This window comes from Hibiscus syriacus, unplaced genomic scaffold, assembly GCF_006381635.1.
Source record: "Hibiscus syriacus cultivar Baekdansim isolate YM2019G1 unplaced genomic scaffold, ASM638163v2 tig00112383_pilon, whole genome shotgun sequence".
In the NCBI taxonomy this organism is placed as follows: Eukaryota; Viridiplantae; Streptophyta; class Magnoliopsida; order Malvales; family Malvaceae; genus Hibiscus; species Hibiscus syriacus.
In genome coordinates, this window is record NW_024063319.1 from 2,918,500 (window position 1) to 2,942,614 (window position 24,115).

At 35.6% G+C, this 24,115-nt stretch overlaps 2 protein-coding genes and 1 pseudogene across 2 annotated transcripts; 1 reads left to right on the plus strand and 2 right to left on the minus strand.

Annotated features, from left to right (window-relative positions):
• The first annotated feature begins 557 nt into the window (after positions 1–557).
• On the plus strand, positions 558–3,176 carry LOC120178971 (chromosome segregation in meiosis protein 3-like). Its single transcript, XM_039184715.1, has 6 exons — positions 558–1,005; positions 1,108–1,222; positions 1,455–1,607; positions 1,756–1,859; positions 2,820–2,954; positions 2,999–3,176. Exons 1-6 carry the CDS (start codon positions 613–615, stop codon positions 3,080–3,082), a joined length of 984 nt encoding a protein of 327 aa, XP_039040646.1. The 5' UTR covers positions 558–612; the 3' UTR covers positions 3,083–3,176.
• A 353-nt stretch (positions 3,177–3,529) lies between these two features.
• LOC120178910 lies at positions 3,530–8,986 on the minus strand (annotated as a pseudogene).
• Positions 8,987–19,249: 10,263 nt separating this feature from the next.
• On the minus strand, positions 19,250–23,066 carry LOC120178931 (alpha,alpha-trehalose-phosphate synthase [UDP-forming] 6-like). The gene is made up of 4 exons (XM_039184689.1): positions 22,881–23,066; positions 20,450–22,799; positions 20,080–20,353; positions 19,250–19,763 (listed from the first exon to the last, which is right to left on the minus strand). The coding sequence occupies exons 2-4, from the start codon at positions 22,474–22,476 to the stop codon at positions 19,470–19,472; spliced, it is 2,595 nt and encodes an 864-aa protein (XP_039040620.1). The 5' UTR covers positions 22,477–22,799; positions 22,881–23,066; the 3' UTR covers positions 19,250–19,469.
• Between the last annotated feature and the right edge of the window lie 1,049 nt (positions 23,067–24,115).

The window sequence follows — 24,115 nt, forward strand, 5'->3', positions numbered from 1 at the left end:
TAGGTTACTAAAACGGAGTAAAACTGATAATTTAGGTACTAAATGCGTAAAGTTTTTAACGTTGAGGTACTAAAATAAAATAAAAACTAAACTTTAAGTATGTTTTTGAAAAAATAGAAGTTTAAGTACTAAAATAGATCAAAACTGATAAATTAAATACTAAACATGAAATTTACCCTTTTTAAAATGATTTTCTTTAAACAATAGAGCTTCGCGACTAGCGAATAATAGTAAACGAAACTCGTTTGAACCTAAAAAGATCAAAATTTGTAGGCTTAATATAAAAATAATAATTATATTCAAAATTGATTCTCGGTGTCTAAAGAATTTTTCATTAAAAATATATGTAAACACCCGTTTTTATCCAGGTTTTAAATTAAGATTATTATTATTATTATTATTATTATTATTATTATTAATAATATTTAGGTATGATTTAAAAAAAATTAAAGTTTAAGTATTAAAACAAATTAACCCACGTAGTTTACCCTTAAAGAAAAGATGTGTATTTCGTCCCATGCCAATATCCTTCCCTCCATTTTCTCCCGCCACTTACACAACAGTGAATATATACTTCTAAAAGAAAACCTAAACATCTGAGAGAAGATCCAGATGGATAATGCGAATTCAGCTCCGACAGGTTGCTACAAATGCGGAAGAACCGGCCACTGGTCTCATGACTGCCCCGACGCCCCCAAATCGGACCCTCCATATCCCAGAAGAGCCGGCTCCGACAATCCAAATTCCGCCGGAAAGGGATGCTACAAGTGCGGAAGACCCGGTCACTGGGCACGTGACTGCCCCGATCAACCCAATCCCAACGCTTCCTCCTCCAGCACCGACTTTACGTCGAATCCGCTTCCCAGACCCGAAAACCCCAAGAAAGTAGCCAAAAGCAGAACCCGACCCAAGCTCACACCCGAACTTCTCCTCTCCGATGATGGTCTCGGGTACGTCCTTCGCCACTTTCCTCGGGCTTTTAGGTACCGTTGTCGTGGTCACGAGGTAGAATACGAGATTTGTCTTATTTCTATTTAAATAGAAATGATTGTTCTTTGTTTTACCAATTTTGGGGGAGATTTGATTAAGCTTTTATTTTGTTTTTAGGTCCGTGATTTGAGGAACTTAATTGAGTTGTACAGAGAATGGCACAAGCATTTGATCCCATATTACTCTTTCGATCAGTTTGTGCATAAAGTCGATAAAGTTGCTTCTTCCAAACGTGTTAGGTAAATCATTCAACCTTTAATTGTAGTGTTTAATTACCCATTACTGAAATTAGGGTACTTAATTTTTTTTGTTTCAAGGGGTTAAAATGCCAGAATTTACGCCTCATAGCTTTGGGTTATTGAGATATTACCTATTGAGAGTAGGCAGACATAGGTGAACTGTAAACTTAAATCTCATAATGTGTTGGAAATTGCTTCAAGATTTGCTTACACTGGATAGCTGAGTTAATTCTGAGCATATATACACATTCTTCATTTGCTGCATATTTTTTGGCCAGAATTGTATTAAAGACTTAAGAGAGCGAATTGCTAGAGGAGGGGATCCTACAAAATCGCATGAAAGTCCAGATGAGATTAACCCTCCCACTGATGAGCAAGGTATGATAGCAATAGTTCTTTTCTTTTATTTTTAACACATTATATTTCCATGTCGCCTATTTAAAGCATCACTTTGTTTCATTGCTCGAGGCATAAATAGTATATTGTGCTCAAAGGTAACAAACTAAGCATCCACTTTTAATTGTAGTGGCCGGCCAGACTGGGGAACAAACTCATGACCACCATGAAGGAGATCATGTTGATGAGATTCAAGAAAGTATGCTTAATGAAATTTACCAGAAGGCTTCTGAGGTAACCATATTGCTTTTAGCTTTGGTTCTTGTTATAGTTGTGCAGTCACTTCTCAAGTCCATAGTTAGTAGTGTTGAGCACTTTATTGAAGAGATATATAAAAAAGGAAAATCGTTACTATGTTCCCGTATCAAAAGCAAAATAATAATAAAGCAATAATTGATAGTATGCTTCCTATGTATTCTTCTTTTATTTGATTGCTGCTTAGAGATTTGTGTTTTTCAAGCCTGTTAATTGTCGAATTTGTATACAGTATACCCATATAACAATGCAATTTTTACATTAAATGGAAGAAGTGGTGTTTTAGCTGTAAGGATTAAGGAAGTATTTATGTTCATATATGCCTAGAATATACGTAATTGTGTCTGGCTGCCTGTGGCGGATTCAGAAATTTAAGAATTGGGATCCATAATTTTAATATTCTTTTCTTAAAAATAATGGGTATGCAAAATTTATTTTTTCTATTTTTCCTTAACATACTAAACTAAATTTCACATTTTTCTCTAAATAATGAGATGCACTTGGCCCCCACCCCTGCTGGCTGCTAGTAGAAATGTTTTATTAGGTTAATTCATGATCCTACCTAACGGTTAAATGTATTGGATCTGGATCGTTGGATGAGTGAAAATGGACGGTTGAGATTATCTTTTTGTTTTTATTTTCAATGAATATCTTCTCATTTCCTACTATTAATAGCAACCATCTATTTTCACTTATTCAATGATCTTAAAAATTTATAAAATTAAAATGTTTTGCAGTGTAGGTGGATCTTGCTCTTATGGCAATTTGGCTTCACAACTCTTTCGGGTCATTAAAAGATGCTGCTTGTGGACGAGTTCATATATTTTATAAGATTCTAGTTTAATTCATAAAGATATGTTATGGATTGTTGCTATTTTTTTTTAATTCTGGGTGTGATGCTAATGTTAAACGGTGCTACATTCTTGTCATTGACCTCAGGAACCATCTCATGACATACACACCCCTACGGTTGCTGCTGAAGCACTTGCAGCCGGTGACTCAAGGCCACAGGAGCAAATGCCAAATGGTGAAGCTAACTGCTGTACTGAAATCCATATTACAGAAGAACAGAGCTCGGATGGAAGCTAACAAGGTGAAGGCAGTGGAGAGAGCTGCAGCTGCCTCGTGTTCGAATCACAGAAGAGCAGCGTGCTCGCATGGAAGCTAATAGGCTGAAAGCACTAGAAAGAGCTGCAAGCTAATAGGCTGAAAGCACTAGAAAGAGCTGCAGCCAGAGCTCGTTCTTTGCATTCAGCCCACTGTCGACTGTCAACTACAACTGTTTTTTGTTATTTTCTTAACCCGACCGAAAATCCCATATGCAGACAATCGTGGTTCTTACGCTTGTCAGCATAGGATTTTGTGCATTGTATAAAAAATGGCTTGTTTCTTCTAAATACTACCGTAGGTTATGGTGAACTAAGATTTTGGTTTTTTTCGTGTTTAGCCAGAATTTGCGACCTCTTTAGCCCAAGCTTTGGTTTTCAATTTGCTATAATCTCCAGATTTCTGGAGTATAATTCAATAGCTATGGTTGTAGGATGTAAGAAACTACAAAAATGAAAAATATTGATTAATGAAGCCCAGCTGAAATTGACCTGATCCATCATTCCAATTGGTCTAATATTGGAAAAGGAAGATTACTCAAGCACTGATTAATCAAGCAACAAATAAGGATCTACCCAAAGGTATAGCAAATTATAAAATTATACACACGAAGCTTCAATTCAGCTGAATCTGTTAAGAGATTACAAGTATCTGAGTTCGTCTAATCTGGTGCTTGGATTTCAAATCTTGCGGGCGAAAATCTTGGATTCCAAAAGTGGAGTCTGCAATTCTTCCATTGCGGCACCCAAATGTGTGATGAGCGTTTGTGTACACCTACCAGTTCCTTATGGATCTATCGGTAGAAAATTGTAATTTACATAGATCGGATATATTCAACCTCAATCTCAACTATCCCCTACATCATCTTGACTCCGGCTTGAGACCAATCCCGCTTGGCGTGCTAAAAACCATCGACTGGATATAGGAGAAAAATAAAACAAGGTAACACAAAAGTGTAGCCAACTATTTATCATAAAATACAGATTTTTAATTTCTTAGTGATTGAGTAGATCATTTTATAATCATTGCTTACTTTCTAAAACATTTGCAGGGCAACTAGTTTCCAGCCATTAAATCTAATATTAGATGATTGAGGAATCGAATGGAAGGTTGAACTCGAGATTTAAAATTTAACACCTACCTACACACCTTTGTTCAAATGTAAGATGAACAACAAAATTCTATAATACAGTCAAGCATCCACTATCTGATCAAATTACAAACTAAGATGACTAGCTGCCAGGTTGTAAATCATCAACAAAGACAAAACCATGAAGATGCTACTGGAATGATGGGGAATGACGAGGATGCTTTGCCAGCTGACATGCTAGCCAACAAGTAGACGATACTGCAGTTGCAGATGTAACAATTGAGATAACATGCAATACTAAATGTGGATTTGATTTGACCAGCTATAACACATTCTGTATGAAGAATTTATAGAACGATGAGCTCGTCGAGGAAAATGAGGTTTGGAGAAGTTGCAGTAACATTATATAAAAACAGGAAAAGGATTAATCAGATACCTGTGAAATAGTTTCGTAGGAAGGTGGTACTACAAGGTCACAATGGTGGTCATGCTCAGAAATGAAGTTTGAATGCCAGAAAACAGGTTAATGCACCATTGAATGCAAGACACAATAAAACACTAAACAAAATTGATATTTTATATGAAGGGATAGACTGCTTGACACTACGGTAACACACTCATAATCATGCCAAGATGTTCGGTGAATAGGCAATTGAAAGTGAATTCTTGTGTGGAGAGAAGAAGATACCTGCAAGAGAAAGAAAAAGGGAGAAAAGTGATGAAGATGGCAGATCCTCACTAGAATGGGAGCAGGGGAGTCTATATTTCCATCATTTTGGAAAAGCTTACAGGATGTTCTATATGCAGTACAATTTTATATAGCACAGGTCAACCTAGAAAGGTTACACAACCAGAATAAATAGGTTTTGAATGAAAACTTAATTAGATTAAGCTAATTGCAGATCCCATAAAGTGTACTTTTTTAGCTTGCAGTTGGTTTTACACAACCCCATCATTTTGGCCATCCACTCCAGCACAAGCAAACTATAAAAATTTAAATGTAACCTACCTGAGTTGCAGCAGGCAAGATGCAATTTGCTAAATCTTCATTCACAGATACAGGCAATGGTGACATCCGGCTCATTAAACCCGGCATACATCTCATGCTGCAAGAAATCATTGTAGAAATTACAAAACCTGAAGCTTAGGCAACAGGGAATCAATCACCAATTAATAATTATAAAGATCCACGTACTCGTTTAGAATGGCAGTGATATTGTTCCTTGTGTGATAAAAGAGATTAATATTATCCTGCAACTTTTCAGACAAACTGCATTTAATAAGCCAGCCTCAGAAGAATGTCAAAAAGAGCCCATATAAGATATGATGCGATCACATACAAGATTTACATAAAAAGAACAAGAATAAATTGAACTATCTAATATGTAAGACACAGCTTTAAAAGGAATCTATCCTGATTCTTGAACAATAACCATGACCTTTTTATTATATGTAAATTCATTCATCATTGAATGGAATAGTTGTCAACTTACTTAACCTCTTCAAAGAACTGTCCATTATTATCTGTGTAAATTCTTTCATTCATCATTTAATGGAATAGTTGTCAATTTATCTAACCTTTTGAACAATAATAATGACATTTTTATATGTAAATTCCTTACATTTATTACTGAAAGGAAAAGTTGTCACCTTATTTAACCTCTTCACACAAAAAACTGACATAACCAGCAGACACCATTGAAATATAGGACAAACAAGAAGACAAGGTATTCAACTCATCTAACACCTATAATTTACTGTATGCTTTCATATTTTCCAAAGACAGATTGCTGTAAACTAGGGCAAGATATACTCACCTTATATGCAGACAGGTTCAATGTGATTTGAATAAAAGCTTGAGAATTTTGCTTCAAAAGTTTCAGTCATACCAGTTATTCCTGAAAATTAGCGATGATTTTAATTTCAAGCTTGTCCTCCATAAAAATTGTTTTACCTTGTCTTGTGAATTATATTGTGTTTGAAATCACTCTTCAAACAAGTTCCAACTTCTAAATGCACATACTCATTTTATAATAATATAGTTAATATCCCATAAGGAAAAGAAATAATGAATACAAATGTTGACACTTGACATACTGTGCTACAATTTGATTAAATACTTCCAACCAAAACCTTTTCTATCTAGATTGCTTTCATCAAATTATGTTGCTTGTCAAGTTTTTCATTTCCTCAACTTGGTTAACTTTAAATACCAAATAATCAACCTCATTGACACCTAGTCCCTTATTCAAGGAGACAAGAATTGAAACTTTTTCCCAGGTAAAACTTATCAGCACATATGCTTGTAACAAGCACCAATCTGATAGCTAATGTCCATCTAATTCATCAGTAACTGTAAACCACTTAATATTAAAACTCAAAACCTCAAAATCATAATTTCTTCAACCTAAATCCACCATAAACATCTTGGAAGATTACCCCAAAAGTTTGAATAATCAAAAGCAATTACCACCAAAAGAAAGATATCAATGCTTCTAGATGGTAATATAAAATACAAACCTTCAGAAGACATTCTTCCATTCTGATCCGGATGGTTCATCGTGAGAGGATATGCAGCCATGTTCTGTGGCAGTGCTGAAGGCATATTCACCATTGAGGATGATTCCACTTGCTTACCCTGAAGAAGTATGGGGTTTGGAATATTGGTTTTTCAATCATGTTACATCCTAAAGGTATTATCATTGAACCAAAACAGGAATTCCAGTTATGGCATTCATCTTAGCTATTTGAGGCACAGAGAATTTGTTGAGTTGATTTTTGGTCAGAATTAGCAGTTTTGTTTGTAATTTGACTTGAAGGAAAGAAAGGAATTGAGAGAAACTGTAGTCATTTCCGACAAAAAGTGATAAAGCTTCACAGTCAGAGGTGTGAGAGAAGTTATCAACGAATTAGTGAACAAGGTTGAATAGATAAGGGTTTCTCAGAATGTAGCTTCACAAACTAGGAGTGCATCATTGAGCTTAAGACAATATTCTTAGGGCCCAATGAGCACAGTACACACAGAACAGTCTTTGAACAAGAGATTGTTATAGTTGATACTGATGATAAAATGCATTTTATACAAAGTAACTAAGGAATCTCATGGAGCCTACCATTCTATGAGCTTCTTTTCAAGAAACTTAACTAACATTTTTAAAACCAATTTAGGGAGAAAAAGAAGAAAGAAATCAATATTAAGTATTGTACAAATTTACATAATTCATCAGCATACCTTCCTGTTGTTCATCTTCTTTCCTGCATTAAATTCTTCAGGTTTCCTTCGCTTTCTCTGTCAATTTCCAAATATAACTTTATCTCTTAAAGCAGATGACAGATTTTAAATGTACAAATATAATGTCTATAAAATAAAATGTATAGAAGCACATTAACAGATTGGTTGGATTCTACTAGCTGCAGTCAATGCCAAAACAAATAATTGAACATTGCCGCCAGCATACCAAAACTAATACTTTTGCACGCCACTTTTTCATATTAGACCACATGAAATAAGATTAAAAATAGAACAAATAATGAAAGAAATGCATCATTAAGTAAAGAAGCTTACTTGCATCCACCTACACCTCAATGCAACATCACGTATAGTTTTATCATGCAAGGTAGCTGCAATCTTTATGTACTTGATAATATTTGGTTCGTCCTTATACCTATATACATGTACATTAAAATAAAAATCAGTATTTAATCTCGTTTCCAAATAAGACATACCTGATAAGTACCTACTTAAAAACAGGTTCTACCATAAAAAGCATAAGCAAAAACACACAGCAATCCTAGTAAAATCAATAGGGTAGCTACTACCAGGGTTTCAAATAGCACCCCGCTACCGCGATAGCGCCAGCGATTTCGTGGTATCGCTGCCTTCCGCTACACCCGTTACACCCGCAATAGCGCCCGGTATGGCCGCAATCGCGGTAAAAACAAAATGACAGAAAACACGACAGCAATATGAAACCCTGGCTACTACTTAATATCAACCATGAAAACATGGACTTATTTACTTATATAAGTAGCACAATTTTATGACACTTGCATACGTCTACAAAAGGCTTCGAATAAAATGTAAGAAGAACTAATTAGGACATACCTTTCAAGGCTGTCTTCCAATATATACTGTTCGTCAACAGACCATTCGGCAGCAAACCCTGCATCATGTTTGTGCCCTGAAACTGAATCAACAAGTACGAAAGATCCAGGTTGGACTATTGAAGGGGAACTTGTTGTAATCACACTGGAATTCCCGGGCAACATCATGGCAGGCGGTGCAAAGCATCCACTCATCGGAATCATCTCCGAGTTACTGTCAATAGCAGCTGACTGGAAAGATACAGCCTGACGATTCATTATTGGACCTAAACTATCTTCACGATTAAACCCACTGTCCGCTTCTGTTTTCATTCCCCCCCCCCTCTTTTCCTCACACGATTTCACTCAAATTCCACTACACCTCATAATCTCATCATGGTTCATTTTTAGCTAAGAACAAATCCAAAAAGAGAAACGAAACCAACATATCAATCTCGAAAATTAGTCCAAAACCGATTCCTAAAAACAAAAAATCACATCAATAAGCAGTGGTCTAGAAACGACAGCAACAAACAAAAGCAAAAGAGAGGGCGGAAGATCACCCTTTAGAGAGCAACTTTCTTACCAAGCCGGCAAGCCCTAATTGGTCTTGTTTTCTTTCTTTTTTTTCGTTCACAATATGCTAGGCTACCGCAATTAGCCAACTAGTGCTGTTTTTCTGCTACTTACTTTGCTTTTGCTTAATATCTCCATTTTCTTATGGAGAGAACAAAGGATTAGCTTACACCTCCATCTCTCCACCCAATGGAAAGCAAAGCTTTGCAAAGCAAAGCAATGAAAGGAAATTCAAAGCAAAACAAAAAAGTTCGGGGGTTTTTTTTTGATAAAGCGAATTTAATTTTTTTATGTAACCTCATATTTGCTGAAATTATAATTGAGCACAGTGCGAATCCCTGTAAGCATTTGATGCTAATTACGGTGGACTCTCCACCTTTCTTTTTTTACTATTATATTTCATTTTAATTTGATTTAAATATGTCGAGTTTCAAAATTAAAATTTTATATCGTTTTATTCTGAAAATTTATCTTTTAAATTTTATTTAATTTTATTGTGATTTTTTATCTGATTGTTGTGAGAAAATTAAAAAAAAACTTTTAAATTACATAATTTAAGTACTCTAAACTTTAATATTTAAAAATAAATAAAATTCAATTGAACAATACAATTTCTCAATAGCTTAGATTTATAAACTTTTAAAGATAGAATTGATAAAAAAATTATAAGCAAATATTTTTTTATAATGGTCAAATTAACAATTAACTATTAGATTGAATAAAAATTATAAAAATACTATTTTTAAATAAATGTTTTCACTATATTCCAAATGCATAAAGCAATCATCTTTACACCAAATAAAACAAACATAAAAATATAGTGTGATGAAACATTAGGTCACTTAAGTAAAATCAGGGGTTGAATCTTGATATTTACGAGTGAAGTAAATTGGGTTGGGAGGGTCGCCCTCATTTTTGTAGCACCTAATTTAAATTAATCGATTAATAGATCGGATAACATTGATTAATTCAAAAAAAACAAACACAAAAAAATCTACAATCAACTCTACACAAACAAACAAACAAAAAAATCTGTAATTAAACAAAAGTAGCAAAGCAAGCTATATATATGTCTCTATTTATAGGGTCCTCCGCCATTCAATTGCTTTCTCCACATTAATCTCAACATCTCTATCACTTGATCCACCGTCTCAGAGGCAGTAACCGATCTTCCTTGAAACAATTTATGGTTTCTAGCCTTCAAAATCACGACAATGCAACTGCCCCATGTCAGCTTCAGCACCCATAACCTCAAAGACTTCCCCTTCAGTCTCCAACACGTCCAGTCAAACTCACTACCCTAATTCAGCACATGTCTATTCTCTCTACAGAGAACCGAAATGCTACTCCAAACATACAGAGAGATCTCACTTGCAAAAAAAAAAATGTTTACATAAACTTGCATCATAATTTATAACATTGATGTGACTGTTTATTATGTCATTATGTTTTTGTGACATTGCATTATGTGTGAGATGTAGTAGATATGTTTAATTAAATTTTTTTTATTAAATTCGAAAGTTTAATTGATTTTTTTAGAAAATTTGATGATTTATTTAATTTTTTAAAATAAATTATTATTTAAATTTTAAAATAAAAATAATTATTAAGATATGGAATACATTAAATATAAAAAAACTACAAAATTAAATTATTAAATTATTTAGTTTAAGGACCACATTCATATTGATTTTTTTCAAATGTTTGAGCGTTTTAGATACCATTAAATCAAAAAATTATTGTTAAAATGATTTGAGCATGCGTAAGCTAAGTTAAAAACCTACATCTTGTGTTTTTCTATTTTTCAAATTTCTAAAAAAATTAATGAACATACTGAAAACATCATTTTTTATGTTTTTTATATTTTCACTTATTTTTGTTTTTATTTTATGAGAGATAATTTTTTTATAAACTAAGAAGTAAATCAACTAAAGCATCTAAGTGCCTCATTCCTCCTGAGCAGCGTCAGAACTACTGCTGGTGGTGTTACATGCAGTTTATGTCTTCTATCTTCTACTCTGGTCATTCATGACATGCAGTCAGCAATCCGGTTCCCTTCACGATAGATGTGTTCAATTTTAACCTCCTAATCTTTCTTTAATAGGCTCCATATGTGATGGTGCAATGTGATATATGTCCCCATCGTTTCTTTGTAGCATATTCCTTACTTCTAAGTTATCTGTTTCAAGAATCATCTTTCGAACTCCCAGGTTCCAAGCTCCGTTTAAACCATCATAAACTCCCCAGAGTTTCGCTTCCATTATCGTGCAGCATCCAATAGATTTAGAGAATCCGAGTATACAACGACCTTCTTCGTTTAGAAGCACCCCCCAGCATGATGCGTTACCATTGGACGGATTCCTGGCTCCATCTGTATTGAGTTTTAGCCAACCATTAGGGGGGTTTTCCAGCTAGTTTCCCCACGCGCTGCTGCAACCGTACTTGAATGGTTGATGCTCCCCGTGATCTTCGCCTGGTTTATGCTTGCTACTAGTCGTTCACTCCTCTCCAGAATTGATTCCCTTTGAATGCTTTCTAGTTCGAAGGTTATCTTGTTCTTATGAGTCCAAAGGTTCCATGAAATGGCTCCAAACAAAAGATCCCAATCTGCTCCATCTTTTGCATATTATTTCTTTAGCTTGATGTTATTGAATAGTCATTCCTTGATGTGGGTTGAGAGGAATTCGTCCAGCAGCCCCCCCTTAATCAGTGTTTTCAAAATTTCTTTTGCATTAATGCGTTTACGTAGAATGTGGTCTACGTCCTCCCATGCATTATCACATATCTTGCACCTTGCGTCTGTGTCTAAGTGCCTTCTCACACGTTCGTTGTTGGTTAGAAGAGTCTCGCGCCCTACTAACCACAAGAATGTTTTGACACGTGGTAGTCCCCCTGTGTTTGTGTCCAGAGATCATTTTTTTAATTTTAACAAAAATATGTTTTCTTCGGTGTTTTGTATCTTCTAAAAAATTGAAAATAAAAATTGCCTATGTTTTCTAAAACCAAATAGATAATAATTTAATCAACCCTAGCTAATCCATAGTCAATATTAGGATGTGTAAAGAAGACTGAAATCTTAAAGAAAGCTTCTTGATTCTTCATTAATGAAAGCATGGTTTATATACACATAATAACCAACTCCCTAAGCTAGTAAGTTGGTGTAACAGAATACTAACAAACTAACTGTACTACACTCTACACACACACAACAGATTGCTTCAGCATTCTAGAACATTTACTTCAATATTCCCCCTACTTTTTCTCTTCTCGACTTCAAGAAACGAAAACACACCAAGTCTTTGCCTAAGCTGAGCAAAGCTATCTTTCTTTAGTGCCTTAGTAAGCTCGTCTTCCACTTGATGTTTAGAGGGTACAAAGTTCACTTGAAGCTTTCTTGCAACAACTCGTTCCCTCACGAAGTGTACGTCTAACTCCACGTGCTTTGTCCTAGAGTGGTAAACTGGATTAGCACTCATTGCAATTGCACTGGTGTTGTCATTCCACACCACTGAAGCAGCTTGAACTTGAACCTTCATATCACTCAGCAATGCTTCAAGCCAAATAATATCAGAGGTGACATCAGCTAAGCTCTTGTACTCAGCCTCTGTGGTGAATCTAGAAACTATCTTCTATTTCTTTGAGCTCCACTGAACCATACTACCACCAAGGAAGACACAAGTGCCTGATATCGACCTTCTATCATCAACATTACTTCCCCAATCGGCATCAGCAAAGGCTACAAGCTGAAATGGTTCTGTTCTTGGCAAAAACACCAAGCCATAATCGAGTGTCCCCCTAAGGTACCTCAACACACATTTGACAGCCACTAAGTGTTGTTCGCATGGTGCATTCATGAACTGTGCTAGCTTATTCACACAGTAAGCTATGTCTGGCCTTGTGTGACAAGCATACAGTAAGGACCTGACCAAATTGTGATATTCTCTCGCATTTTTTATCAGACTGCCTGCATCATTACTTGACAATTTAACCAATGCAACCATAGGAGTTGGAGTTGTTGTGGCCTTACTCATTCCTGACTTATCTAGCATCTCCATTATATACTTCTTCTGGTTGAAGAACACTGCACCATCGACACACTTAACCTCAATTCCAAGAAAAAAATTAACCTTTCCCAAATCTTTGAGCGAGAACCTCTCTCCTAGCAACTTCACAACTTGCTCAACATCCTCATTTTTGCCTCCTATAACAATGATATCATCAACATAGGCTAAGACATATGTGCTAGTGCATTTGTTGTGTTTGATGAACAAGGAATTATCTGCACGCGAGCTTTGAAACCCCAAGTCCACCATAAAGTTTTTCAACTTGGAGTACAAATTCCTTGGTGCTTGCCTTAACCCATACAAGGTTTTTTGCAAACTGCACACCAACCTTGTTCCATCTACAGCCTGTTGTTCAAAGCCTTGAGGTTGTTCCATGAACACCTCTTCATATAATTCACCATTTAAAAATACATTATTAGCGTCTACTTGCCTTAGACTCCAACCATTGCGAGCAACAATTGTCAACACAACATTTACTGTTGACATTTTTACAACAGGACTAAACTTTTCTTAAAAATCTTGGACATGCACATGTGAGAATCCTTTGGCCACAAGTTTGGCTTTATATTTTTGTACCGAACCATCAGCATTACGCTTGACTCGAAACAGCCACCTGCAGCCTACATCATATCTTCTTTCTGGAAGAGAAACAAGCGGCCACGTATTATTCTTTTGAAGTGCTTTATATTCAGCAAGAATAGCAGCCTTCCACAACATATCCTTGAAGGCTTCATGAACATTTTGAGGTTCTACCTCATCTATATTGTTGCTATTTTGACAAACAGATCCACCACTAAGAGTTGAGGAGTACAACTTGGGTTTGAACACTTCATTTTTGCTGTGTGTTATCATGTGTTGGCCTATCACTGGTAGTGATGTATCATGCTGAACATGATTGCTTCGACCATTGTTGCTCGATCCTTCATCAGCCCAAGTCGTTGAGAAAGTGCCTGACTCACTCGAATTTTGTTGTACACCCATATTCTCATCTTGTTGCTTGACCTCATCTACTATATTATTTCCTGACACCACATGCTGCACATTTGATTCATGACCAGCATCTCCAGGTAGGCTCAGATTGTTAAAGGAATTAGACCCTGATTCATTAGCACTGGTCACAGAATTAATACTGCGTGGTTCTCTTCCCATGCAAACATGTTGAGCACCACCTACAATAGGGATTTTTATACCATTTCTACGCAATGCACACTTGCATTTAGTCTTGTTGCCTGATACTGCAAAAGGAAAGAACTCTTCATCAAAAATAACATGGCATGAAATAAACACTTGACCATCCGAGTCCATGCATTGGTAACCTTTGTGTTGAGTGTTATATCCTAAGAACACACACTAAGAGGATCGATAGCTAAGTTTGTGAGCATTATTCGATCGTAAATAGGTAAAGCAACGACACCCAAAGATTTGAAGATAACTATAATCTGGTTTCTTGGAATACAACACCTCGTATGGGGATTTGTCTTGAAGAACACTTGTAGGCAACTGATTGATGAGATGCACAACAGTGCATACTACATAGGACCATAACCTAAATGGAATTGAAGCTTGAGCCATGAAAGCCAAGGTTGATTCAATTATATGTCTATGTTTTCGTTCAACCACACCATTTTGCTCAGACGTATGTGGACATGCTAGACGATACACTACACCTAATGACTTAAGCCAAGTCGAGACTGATAGATACTCACCTCCCCAATCGCTTTGAACTTCTTTTACTGTGGCGTTGATTTGAGTTTGTATGAGACTGAAGAATAACTGGAAAGTTGGCAGAACTTGATCCTTGGTTTTGAGCAGGTAGACCCAGCTATGCCTCGTGCATGCATCAACAAAGAAAACGTAATACCTATATCCATTGGAGGCTATGCGTGTTGGACCCCATACATCACTAAAAACTAGGTGAAACGACGTGGTACACACTATTTGAGATCGATTAAATGGAAGTTTATGGCTCTTACCCAATCTACATGCAACACAAAATGAATTGCCAACCATATTATTTCTAGAAGGAAATATTACACCAACTTGTTTACATGTTTGCACAAGGATAGGATGAGCAGGGTGCCCAAGCCTCTTGTGCCATAGATCATACTTTTTATTACTACTATTGGAATCTTCTATCATTGTGGCATGACAAGCTTCCAAGCATTATGCATTTGTTAAGAACTTGTTATTAATTCGATTTTAACTGAATTAAGCGACCGAACCGAACTAGTTCGGATAATTCGGTCGGCCACCGAATTAGTTCGATCGGAGAACGGTTAAGGTTTTTTTGGATATTCGGTTAACGGTTAATTCGGTTAGAAATCGGTTAATTAACTGAAATAAAATTTTAAATATTAAATATATTATATATATCATATGGGCTCAGCCCAAACCATTTAAAATTCAATTAATAATTTAAGATCCAATAACTTTTAAACCTAAATCAATATTAATTAATTAAAAAATTTATATAAAATTTTTATTTTATAATTATATATTATTTAAATTAATTGTAAACTATTTTTCTGAATTAAAAAATATTAAATATATAATATATATAACATATGGGCTCAGCCCAAACCATTTAAAACCCAATTAATAATTTAAGATCCAATAACTTTTAAACCTAAATCAATATTAATTAATTAAAAAATTTATATAAAATTTTTATTTTATAATTATATATTATTTAAATTAATTATAAACTGTTTTTTAATTATAAAATATTTAATTTTTATATAAATTAGAAAATTTTAAAAAATTTCGGTTAATTAAAAAATTAACCGAATTTTATTCGGTTCGGTTAATATTTTCGAAAATAGTTCGGTTCGATTAACGGTTAAAGAAAAAAAAGTTCGGTTAATTCGGTTAATGATAGTTCGGTCGGTTCGGCCACAGAATTAACCGAATGAACAACCCTAAGCATCACCGCTTTAGTCACCTCATCCTTAACCAAGCACGACCCCGCATGAAACTCAAAGAATACCTTGTTATCTCTAGCAAACTTTGACACAGAAAGAAGGTTTTTGGTTACTGAGGGCACATGCAATAAATCATTAAGAACCAGCACATGATAGTTAGTAGCCATAGTTGAAGAACAAGCTCGAGCTATACTTAGGCTATGCCCATTACCAACAACTACCTTACTTGGTCCAGTGTAATCCGAGCTAGTAGTAAGATTCGAGGCATCAGGAGTGATATGGTGGGTAGCCCTTGAGTCCACAATCCACCAACCAGAATTCATTGATACAGTATGTCCTTGAGCATGCACACCACTTCTGCATGACTTGCATTCATCTAGCATAGTGTGATGTGCTTCAATACCTTCATTTTTGTCAGCCAACACGCCTAGAAATATCTGATTGAAGCGATGCCAGCAGCGATCAACCGAGTGTCCATTCTTTCCACATAATTGACACTGCAACTGAGGACGACCACGGCCATGCCCCGCAGGTTTGCTACTCCTATTATAATTGCCAACTCCATTGCCATTGTAGAACTGAGATGTAGGCCTGTCATTGTCACGAGTGCTTGATCATACAGTAGCCACATTTGCACTCATAGGAAGAGATTGTTGCGATTGAAAACCACTCAATTGTGACTCAACATCCATCAAGATTGTTTTTACACTGTCAACAGACTCTGCTTGCAGTGATCACAGCCACAAATGGTTAATATTCAACCGAGAGACCATTGAGAATGGTAGCAATTTGTTCAAGGTCCGAGATCGCACTCCCACACGCTGCAAGTGAATCACACACGTCTTTAATCTTTGTAAGATAGAATCTCATGTTATCATCACCTTTCTTGATGGATCTGAGTTTGCAATGCAAACTCATTATACTCGTAGTGGACCGATTAGCAAAGAATTTTTGAACCGTTCTCCATACATCACCTGTTGTTTTAGCTCCTAAAAACTGAGGCAGCAAGGGATCGCTGATGTTAGACAGCAACCAGGACGCAATAGCATTGTCCTGTGCAACAAAGCTTTCATAGTCTTCATTCACAATACTAGCACCTTATTCATCAGTAATTCGAGCCGGTGGTGGTAGTAATTCTCCATTGAGCAGCCTCTCTAACCTGTGGCTGCGAACCGTGAGCAATACTTGTTGTTTCCACAGCAAGAAGATCGTTTCATCCAGCATGATGTTGATCTTCTTATGTGTGAAGATCTTACTACTGCGAGCAGCTTCCTTGAATTCGAAAGCAGTGTTGCTACAATCACCCATGAAAGTAACAATCTCCATGATCAAAAGGCGGATGGTACCATATCAGGATGTGTAAAGAAGACTGAAATCTTAAAGAAATCTTCTTGATTCTTCATTAATGAAAGCATGGTTTATATACACATAATAACTAACTCCCTAAGCTGGTAAACTGGTGTAACAGAATACTAACAAACTAACTGCACTACACTCTACACACAGCAGATTGCTTCAGCATTCTAGAACATTTACTTCAATAGTCAATATGCATGTATGTATTTTAATAGACAATCCAAAACTGTAAACTAATTATACATTTTGTGATCGTTGTGGGCTTATATTGTATGTTAATCAATATTAGCCAAGATTTGAATGGTTCTTGTCATTATTCTATTTGTCGAATAAAGTCAAACAATGACCCAAAAAATTGTCTATTCATCCAAATTCCAAAGTAAATAATTGGGAGACGGGTCAATCATCAAAGCGAGGAATGAAAAAGCTGATTCTAAATTCAATAGAAATAATAAATAGTTTTTTAAATGTAATTAAAACATATTTATCAATTTTTACTATTAATTTCAGTATTTTTAAAAAAAATATGCATTAATTATATTCCTTTCTACGTAAAATTCATGGTTATAAAATGGTCGAAAATATATAAGTATCATTGTCATGTGAATTTCCAGCAAAATTCTTGACGTCACTAATTATCAGCAACTGTTCTGTGATTAGTTCTCACTTGATCTTCTACCCTAATTTCCAGATTAAATACGTAAATAATGGAAACACTGGTTGTGTTATAGTAATTACAGTCATAAAAGTAAGTTAATTAATCTTTTTCAAAGGCTGCTGTCAATATATATTTTTTAGAATTATTTTTGGTAAAAAAATTGTAGCCGCTTTCTTCCTCATCTTTTCTCTTTCTTTTTTATTTATAATTTATGTCAATTTTATTGATTAATTTAATTTTTTATTATTTAATTTTGTTTAACCAGCGGTGACAACGGTTTTGATGCCAGTTGTCGCCCGCCAGTTATTTTTTTTCTTTGTTTTTTTTATTTTTCAATAAGAATAATTATGTTTATGTGACGTGTTATGTGTCTTTATGACACATTTATCTCTGTATTTGTGACATGTTTTTCTCTATCTTTTGATAGCTTACGGTTTTTTTTCCTTTTTTCGTTTATTTTTTTCACATGGTTAGATTTGATATCGCCACGACTGATCAATATGACGCTTATATGTTATCATGCTAATCTTCCCTGCTTTGGACCCTCTGATTGATTTGGATACGCGTTTTGCGCTCGTGGATAGTTTTTTCACGTCGCTTGACTCTGATTTACGATTTATCGATTCTCTTTCAGCAATTTCATCCTCTTTTGTGATTCGTTTGCCGATGCAGTCAGATTTGTTCATATATTTATTTTATTTGAGCATTGGTTAGGTTTTTTTTAATTTTTTTCTTTTATGGTCCTTGTGTGATCTAGGTGGCTAGATTTTGTATTAATAATCATAGAAAAATGCCCTAATTTATAATTTAGTTTACGTTTACGGTTATCCTCATAAATCTTCATTGTATTTATGAATACTTTCTATTTTTAATAAAATTAATTACTTTTTATCAAAAAAATTATATAAAAAATTGCCATATATGCCCTTAATTCTAATTTTATCTGTAGTTTTAAATATACATAACATCGTCTTTTCATATCTGATCATGAAATGTAAGCATCTGGCAATGTAATATTAGTATTATATTCATTTTCTTTTGTTAAAAAATAAGTCAAACAACTGAGACAGGTAAACATAGTATTACCTCCACAAGACTCTGACGACTCCTAAGCTCAAATTTTAAGTAAACTTTTGTGGGTATATATATATATATTATAAAAAAGCAATTCAATTGTGAAAAAAATAAAAAATATACAAATGACATTCAACTATAAAACGTTATTCTACTAAATCCCTGAAGTTATCAAACATTCTCAACTATATAACATTCTAAAAAAATTATAAAATAATTATTCAATTATTCATATATTCTAAACTTGTTCCGACTATACATATTGATTCCATATAATTTGATTTTCTTAGAAAAAAAATTAAACCATCTAATCATTACATCAAACTAATATTTTAGCGACATTAATAACATGATTTTTTAACATCTAATCATGAGAATCAAGTATAATAAAAAAACCATAATTGAACCCAAAAATCATAAGAGGATCAAGGGGGCAGCAATTGGGGAAAAATCGGATTTTGTCACACAAGCACATATTTACAGCTTTACTAGGGAAAAAACAACAAACACAGAGACGGTATCCGCTTCCACACAGTTTCAACACTAAGATGATAATAATAATGTACATTTCAAAACAAGTCGAGGCAAATATATAATTGTCCGCTTCTTGGGTTTCAGTTCCAAACACAAACATCACCTTTGTTCTTCATTTTTTCGTCGCTACGACGAAACCGAAAGCATCTGATCCGAAACAGAAGCCAGACCCTGCATCAACCTACAGATTTCCACCGTGTCGTCCAGGTAGTACTTAGCCTTGCTCGGTTTACTACCTACGGTACACGCAAACACTTCTGCTCTGGGATCAATCAACAGCCTGGATACTGAACTTATGATTACCTCGAACATATCTTCGTCAGACCGGTCGTCTCCTATGCATAGAACGAAGTCGGGTAACATCCCCCTCTCCTGAATGGTGGAAAGTAAGCGCTTAGCTACAAGACCCTTGCTTACACCCTGCATATACACCAATGAAAATGAATGCTTGATAAAGAAACACCATTCAAATGTTAAAATTACGAGAGCTCTCGATAATAGTTAAATGCAATTTGATACGAAATAGAAAACAAATATGCTTAGTTCAACCAATAAACCAGTTTCTACCAAAGGTCTACTTCTATTTCGTTTAATCCTTAATCAGCTTCAAGATAATTCGAATATGATCAGCTCGTTATGCATGGCTGACATGTGATCTAACTTATACGATAAATCGATTTTCAGCTCAACCAAGAAAATAAAAGCACTTATAACTTCAGGGAATATATTTCCGAACCTGTGGCTTAACCTCCACAAAATTCCGACCACTCTTTACTGTAACGGGTTCGTTGGCCAGCACACTTTCGAGATGATCCAGAAGTTCTTTAGCTTGGCACGATCCAAAATCTGGATCAGCATCCTCGTAACACCAGACGAGGGCAGTTTCCTTGTCTTCGATGTAGGACCCATCGGTAGTCTCCATGTATTGCTTCATTACAGGTTCTGCAATCTGCTTCCATCCACAGTCTGCAGCTTGGACACACGTTTCCCATTCCTCGTCTCCCTTGAGCCTAAAACGATAAAAAAAAAAACAACTTTAAACTCGAAACCAGTCTTATGATAAAGATAAAAATAGGAATTACAAGGATTCAAGTGGTTCACTAAACCTCAAGAAGTAGCCATGCTCAGCAGCAATTCCTAGTTTATCGCATGGAGAAAACCATTCGGCGAGTGTCTTTCGGCTTTTGCCACTGACGATAAAAACCATGTTGTTTTTATCTCTGCACAGGCTATTTAGGATGTCGAGGGATTTAGATGATGGGCTTTTGTCAATCGAAGCCTGTGGCATTAAAGTGCCATCATAGTCTAGAAGAATTGCCCTAGAGGTTGTCCTCTTGTAAGCTGATACAATGTGCTCCATTGAGAGCTTTCTGAAGTTCGGATCAAGAGCTACAACTCGAAAACTTAACCCAAAACCAATACCCCAGCATCTTCGTCTCACGTGTTCTCGACATGTCCTCTCCAAATCTTGAAGGAAACTATGAGCCCAATATCCAACATGATGGGTACTCACGTATCTGTAATGCTTCTCATGCCTAAGCTGTTTTTCCGGTTCTGCCATTGCGAGGGCACACTCCATTGCATCTGCTACGGCATCGATGTTCCACGGATTTACTCGAATTGCTCCGCTCAGAGATGGAGAGCAGCCAATGAATTCCGAAACAACAAGCATGCTTTTCTTTGGTGTGGATGGCTCCAACCCCAAAACCTTATTCAACCTCTTGTTCCCCTGTCGGCTGATTATATACTCATACGGTATGAGATTCATTCCATCCCTTACAGCTGTTACTAAACAACACTCTGCAACAACATAATATGCAATCCTCTCGTAAAACTTAAGCGGTTCATCGATCAATACAACAGGGTCATAACCTGGCTTCCCAAAAGTTTCATTAATCCGCTTCACAATCGAGTATGTCTCCTCCTGCACTTCTTTCACATCTTTTCCCCGGCCTCTCGCAGGAAGTGCTATCTGGACCAGCACTACCTTCCCTTGACACTCGGGATGCTGCAAAAGTAATTGCTCCATCGCTAACAGCTTCAAGCTAATACCCTTAAATATGTCCATATCATCCACCCCAAGCAACATTGTCTTGCCTTGATCACAATACTGCTTAATGAGCTCGGCGACCTTCGCTTCAGTCTCCTGAAGGCTCAAAACAGACTCGAGCTGACCCATATGTATCCCTACAGGGAGAATTTTGATACTAACAGTTCTTCCGTAATACTCAACGCCTATATACCCTCTCTTGGATTCATAAGTAAGACCAAGCATTCGACTACAGCACGACAGAAAATGCCTGGCGTAATCGAACGTGTGAAACCCGATTAAATCCGCATTCAAAAAGGCACGCAAAAGCTCTTCCCTAATAGGCAATGTCTTATATATCTCCGATGAAGGAAACGGACTGTGAAGAAAAAACCCGAGTTTAACTCTATTGAACCTCTTCCTCAAGAAAGTTGGCAACACCATGAGATGATAATCATGTATCCAAACGAAATCATCCTCCGGGTTGATCACCTCCATGATCCGATCGGCAAAAATCTTATTGACCGATACGTAGGCTTGCCACAACGACCGGTTGAACCGACCGCCGAGATCCGGAGACAAAGGCAACATATAATGGAACAAAGGCCACAATTGCTGCTTACAAAACCCATGATAATACCTGCTGAATAGATCAGGTGGCAGAAAAGTGGGCACACACTTGAAGGTCTCAAGAAGAATCTGGGAGACCTCATCTTGTTCATTTGGGTGAATTTCTTCCTTTAAACAACCAACGTATATCACCTCAACAACATCATCTCCTAGCCCATCTTTCATTTGAAGGAGAAGTGAATTATCATCCCAGCCAAAAATCCAACCATTGCTGCTGGTGCTGCTGCTATTTTTATTATTATCCGATTTTCGATGTGCTCTTATGGGCAGTTGATTAGCTACCATGATAATTCGATCTTTCTGGGAGGAGGAGGAGGATGGATCGGAGCATACACTCTCCGACAGTTCATCGTCAATATCGGAAATGATCCCGGGGACCGTCATAATCCGGGGAATCCGCCGGCTAATTCGGCCTAAAGATGGAGGTTCACCGGAGGCAAGCTCTAAGAGATTCGAGTATGATCTGGATACCATTTCTTAAAGCTAATCAAAAGAGTTGCTTCACTATTCCCAAAACCAAAAAATCCCATTAAAGGGGTGATTCGATTTGCAACTAGAAATCAACGAAACAATAAAAATCCAAAGCACAAAGATTAAAAATTTCAGGGTAAAGACTGATACTTTGGGTTAATGAGAAAAGAGGTGCAAGATAAGCTCAAGAAGAAGTGAATCAAAAATAAATGGCGGACTTAAGTTGATTAAAAGGGAATGGAATAGATTCAAGATTACACAACTAAGAAAATATAGTTCGCCTCAAAAGAATTTTCCACTAGAGATTGTCACGCTTGCTACAACAACTGCAACAGAAAATTCCAAAGTTGAATGGGAAGAAGAAGAAGAAAAAGAACAGAAACATCAAGAATAGTTGAAGAAATTACCAGCAGTAGTTGTAGTTGAATGTTGAAATTTCTACTTTTTTTCCCTTTTGGGTAGGTAGATAAGAATATCGGAAATTCACAGGAAAAAGCTTAGAACTTTAAGCTGAACAGTGTGACCCCCAAAGAATAAATGAAAGAGAAATTAGCTTTGATTGAGGCTCAAGCTGATCTTTAAATCCCACTACCATAAACAACACTCCCTAGCCAAACTCACTGAGAAAAAGACTAAATATACCGAGTATTCTTATTCTTCTTCTTTTAAGGGAGAAAAAAGTACATTTTGGGGGTTGAATAATGACCGTCGGATGAGATTTGTGGACTGATCGAACGGTCGGAAGTAGAAGAAAATGTGCACTCGGAGTTCTTATCCTCTTGTCCTCTTGTTAGTGGCGTTTTTACCCAAAAAAATTAACTAAAGAATGAATCTGCATGTCAGTATCTTATTGATCAAATTTTATTAATTTAAAACTTATTTGTTGATACGGACGTAAGGTGTAGATCACCAAATGTATTTTTTATGAGATTTTGTCTGACGTCACGTAGGTAAAATGTTGATCATAATCCGTGCTTTTGTGGTAAAGTTGACACGCAGCGGAAGATCTGCGTCTTCTATTATTTAAATTAAATTATTAGGTACTCTATTATTATGTCGAACTTTAAAGTTGGGCGACTTATCCATTCCCTCCCTATAAATACCCGAATACAAACATCAAACCACATTAAAATTATTTTCACATTCTTCTTTCTATCAATTTCTTCTATCAAGCTAATTAGATTTTGTTATAGTTATTAGAAGGTAAAATTATTTTTTATTATATTATATTATATTTATTTTATATTTAATTATTTGAATTATTTTATATTTAATTATATTATATTTATATTATATTTAATTATTTTTTGAATTATTTGGTGTTAACTATTTTGTATTAATTTTTTTGTGATTGTAAAATGAAATGCGAGATCAAATCTCGAGATATTTTGTCGATACAGTAACAATATTAAATTGTTTTGTTTAATTTACTGTGAATTTTTTTTTATTTTTTTAGCATTAGTTTATATTTTAATTCGTATATTATTTATTTAATTAGGAGTATTTCAGCTATTGTTTACTATGATGGAGAAATTCAGGAATATGAAATCGGCGTTTTCTTCGCATCAAATTATTCTTTCAGAATATCCTTCACGAAAAACATCACACTTAAGGAGTTGATCATTAAAATTTCAATGAAGGT

Coding starts and splice junctions, on each gene's coding strand:
- LOC120178971 (XM_039184715.1), top strand. CDS start 613: ATGGATAATGCGAATTCAGCTCCGACAGGTTGCTACAAATGCGGAAGA. Junction 1,223..1,454: donor TAAAGTTGCTTCTTCCAAAC/GTGTTAGGTAAA, acceptor TGGATAGCTGAG/TTAATTCTGAGCATATATAC. Junction 1,608..1,755: donor CCCTCCCACTGATGAGCAAG/GTATGATAGCAA, acceptor TTTTAATTGTAG/TGGCCGGCCAGACTGGGGAA.
- LOC120178931 (XM_039184689.1), bottom strand. CDS start 22,476: ATGGTATCCAGATCATACTCGAATCTCTTAGAGCTTGCCTCCGGTGAA. Junction 20,354..20,449: donor GAGCATGGCTACTTCTTGAG/GTTTAGTGAACC, acceptor TTATCGTTTTAG/GCTCAAGGGAGACGAGGAAT. Junction 19,764..20,079: donor TTGTGGAGGTTAAGCCACAG/GTTCGGAAATAT, acceptor GTGTATATGCAG/GGTGTAAGCAAGGGTCTTGT.